The sequence below is a fragment of the Salvelinus namaycush genome, chromosome 19 (assembly GCF_016432855.1).
Source record: "Salvelinus namaycush isolate Seneca chromosome 19, SaNama_1.0, whole genome shotgun sequence".
NCBI lineage: Eukaryota > Metazoa > Chordata > Actinopteri > Salmoniformes > Salmonidae > Salvelinus > Salvelinus namaycush.
The window spans coordinates 8,520,790-8,524,637 of record NC_052325.1 but is presented as its reverse complement, the minus strand read 5'-3'; the positions used below and the strand labels follow the sequence as shown (position 1 = coordinate 8,524,637).

At 37.7% G+C, this 3,848-nt stretch overlaps 1 protein-coding gene across 1 annotated transcript; it reads right to left on the bottom strand.

The window, feature by feature from the left end:
* Nucleotides 1-498: 498 nt before the first annotated feature.
* LOC120063673 (trace amine-associated receptor 5-like) lies at nt 499-1,461 on the bottom strand. Its single transcript, XM_039013969.1, has 2 exons — nt 949-1,461; nt 499-747 (listed from the first exon to the last, which is right to left on the bottom strand). The coding sequence occupies exons 1-2, from the start codon at nt 1,459-1,461 to the stop codon at nt 499-501; spliced, it is 762 nt and encodes a 253-aa protein (XP_038869897.1).
* Between the last annotated feature and the right edge of the window lie 2,387 nt (nt 1,462-3,848).

The window sequence follows — 3,848 nt, the reverse complement described above, 5'->3', positions numbered from 1 at the left end:
TCTTGCATTTTATACTCAACTACTTACACATTACACCATTGAGATAGACTTGGACGTTATCTGATATCATGCCGTAATGAACATTTCAACTTCACTGCACTTGTTAAAGGTGTTGTGTCACCATGTAGCAACTAGAGGGTAATGTTAGACAATATACAGAATGATTCATGACTTCCTCAAAATGTACTTTTAGATAATTACAGACTATTTATCATTAAATAACATGGAACAACAACAGACGTTGGTATTTGGAATATACAACCCAAAATGACTACAATGTCTTTTATAAAACAACCTTAGTCCTTCTTATGCCTTCTCCAAGTCATTCCATTCTAATCCAGTCAAACCATTCTGTATCAACACCACATGTATCTATGATGACAACACTGAGATAAGTCACGTCAGCGTATTGTTACATGAAGGAAGCAATTACAACAAAACAGTATAACATAACTATGTAAAACCTGTTTTTCAAACTTAGAAATACAAATATAGGAACTATGAACACCTTAACTTCAGAGTTAAAATATGTTTAGCTGTCACTTTGAACCATGGATAAAAGAAAGCATAAATTATTGGATTAATTAAGGAATTAACAAGTGGCAGAAAGCTGATGATGAATGATAATAAATTGTCACTTAAAAGAGAAACAAAGAAAAAAGAAAATAGAAATGGAATCCAACAAATGAAATAGTTGATAACAACAATAGACAGAGTTTTTGCTGCTTTTCTCTCAGACTTATTTGCCTGTACAGTTTTAACACCAGACACACTGGCAGCCTCTTTAGAAAATACCTTTCTGGCCTGTGATCTGGCCACCACAAAGATGTTCAAATAAAGTGTTATAATAATAGAGCACGGGACAACCATTGTAAATACAAAGTCCATGATATTTCCCCAGGTTATTCCTTCGACAATAAAACATTCATTCAAACACTGACTGGGTACCTGTATATTTACAATGTTTTTTATAATAGCAGCATTGTATATGGTACAAAAACACCAGGTAATGGATATACAACACATCACTCTTGTTATTGTTATTTTAGAGTTGTACATTAAGGGATCACACACAGCAACATAGCGGTCAATAGATATCAAGACCAAACTGCCCAGAGATAAAGAAGTACATAAACAAGTAATATAGAGAAGAAACGCGCAGAAATATTCCCCAAAAACCCAGCACGGTTCAATTATTGCTACAGTCATTACTGGTATCACAATCAGTCCCACCAGGAGATCTGACACAGCCAGAGAGAGGATGAGCAGGTTGGTTGGAGTGTGGAGCTGCTTGAAGTGAGAGATGGAGATGATCACCAGTACGTTCAAAAATACTGTAACCGCTGAAATCATTGACAAGAAGATGTACAGTGTTATGTAGATAGATATCGATAGCAAAGCCTTTCTGCAAGAAGAGTTTCTGTCTTGAAAACAGTATTGAACATCTTCATGTTTCTCCATTTGTAATAAAAAAATCTAAATGCTGATGTCCTCCTGCTCCTTCTTGGTCCTGTGTGTGACCCTGTCAGGTCCGCCTTCTGTCAAACTCGGAGCTCTGCCTCTCTATTTATCCCTGAGTTACTGACAGCCACTCCCCTCCCCGGAGTCTCTCTGCACACAAAAGCACGAAAACATACACAAGTGAGCACAGTATGATGTAATGCATGACAGGATTGTATTTTGCTGTGGCCTGTCCTTTAGCCTTCCTGAAAGTTAGATATGAGAGAAAGGGACATTTTCTCAAATTCTGAGCATTTTAATGGGGAAAATATATTATGGTTGATGTTTTGGTCACTCAAAGGCTATTTTTCAAGGGAAATAGGATAACTGTGTTAGCGTAACTGTTTTGGGTGAACATAATCCACAACCTCAGGACCCATGACAGCACGTCACATGTCAGCTGGCCAGTGTGTCGTCCTTTAGATGCCTTTCAGCAAAGTGTTTAGGAAAGGTGAGTGTAGGGAAGTTGATGACTGTCACGACTTCCGCCGAAGTCGGTCCCTCTCCTTGTTCGGGCGGCGTTCGGCGGTCAACGCCACCGGTCTTCTAGCCATCGCCGATCCACTTTTCATTTTCCATTTGTTTTGTCTTGTTTTCCCACACACCTGGTATTCATTCCCTCATTCCATGTTGTGTATTTAACCCTCTGTTCCCCCCATGTCTGTGTGTGTAATTGTTTGTTGTTGAGGTTGGCACGCTTCCGGCTGGTTTGCGCCGGGTTTTTTTTATTTACCCGTGCTTTGTGGCAGCCTGTACTTTGTACTTGTGGTTTTTTGTACTTTGTGCTGCCTCACTGGTTCGTTTGGCATTTGTTTTTGGGACGCAGTTGTGTTCTTTGCAAATTATTGCCTTAGTAAAGTGCTTTGTCCACTCATCTCTGCTCTCCTGCGTCTGACTTCGATGCTACACTCACCTCTTGACAATGAGGGCATATGTTTAAGTTATACGCGCTTATAGCAAATGAAATCAAAATTGTGGCATTCCATAGAAACATTACATAGACTTGTAAAAATGTCCATAAGAACATAATTTTGAATCATACTTCTTAAAGTTGAGGGAGACTTTGGCTCAGTTATATCATGGGGACAATATTATTTATTTATTTAATTGTATTTATATTTGATTTATTATAAACAATACAAAACATACACATGCACATACAAACGACTACATAATGTAAACATCAACTCCACCGGCCCACTAGCACACACCCCATCCTCAGCACCCACATCACTTTCCGTCACATGGCCTCAGACGGCACCATTCTCTTTCTCTCCATCACCCACCTACTTTCAATATTTAGAAAATAAAGCATTTGACCTTTCCATTGCTTTAATGACAGAAGATTGGTTGATTTCCAATTTTAAAGTATGCGTTTTTTTTGAAGTTGATTGACGAGAAAAGTATCGTCCAACCCATCGGGTATCTCGCTGCACCCTCAGATGCCATGTCTGGAAATATGCAGACAGACGGTTTGAAAGTAAATTCACATTGTGATACTTCTGACAGCCAACTTTCTATCTCCGCATATTACTTTTGGACTTCATAACATTCTCAGACGGCACGGATTATTGAGTCATTGTTAGTTTACACTTCAGACATGACTCTGCCATTGTGATGTCGAATTTGTGAATTTTGTCTCTTGTATAATGAATTATAGGCATACATTTTTACTGGATTTTGCGTGCACTTTTGTCAACTGTTATCTCGCCAATATCACTTCTTTTTATGTCTTGGTTCCAATAGTTTATATTTTTTTCTAAGAGATTGTCAGTTGGATAGGCTCTCTGCAAGGTTTTGTATGGCTTACCTATCACATTAATATCATTATCTGACTCAAATAGGATTCCCTCAAGATTGCTCTGACTTCAAATCAAAATGTTGTGATATAAAACGTTTAAATCGCATGTATTTTGAAAATATCTGAATTGGTCAAACCAAAATTATTTCCTGATATTTTAGAGTATTATTGAGTTTTCAATATTGGTCTGGAATATCAGAGAATCATCTGCAAATATGTTTAGTTTGTATGAATGTTTTCCAATACTGATACCTGTTTTGCTAAATGGGTCCTGTCTAATTTTGTCTGCAAGCGGTTCAATTGCCAGCGCAAACGGGAGGGAGAGGGGACCTCCCTGTCTTGTGCCCTTTTCTAAAGCAATTTCATCAGATAATGTATTATTTGTGAATATGTTTGCTGTAGGACACTTGTTTTTCAACAGTACAATGACTCAACACACCTCCAGGTGTGGCTACTTTTAAGAATAAAAAAATATAAAAATCTAAAATATGTTTTGATTTGTTTACCACTTTTATGGTTACTACGTGATTCCATATGTGTTATTTCA

Bases quoted from the DNA above. Each gene is read 5' to 3' on its own strand.
- LOC120063673 (XM_039013969.1), bottom strand. From the start codon at position 1,461: ATGGAGAAACATGAAGATGTTCAATACTGTTTTCAAGACAGAAACTCT. The intron at 748-948 runs GTACCCAGTCAG...AAAACTGTACAG, and splicing joins AAAACATTGTAAATATACAG to GCAAATAAGTCTGAGAGAAA.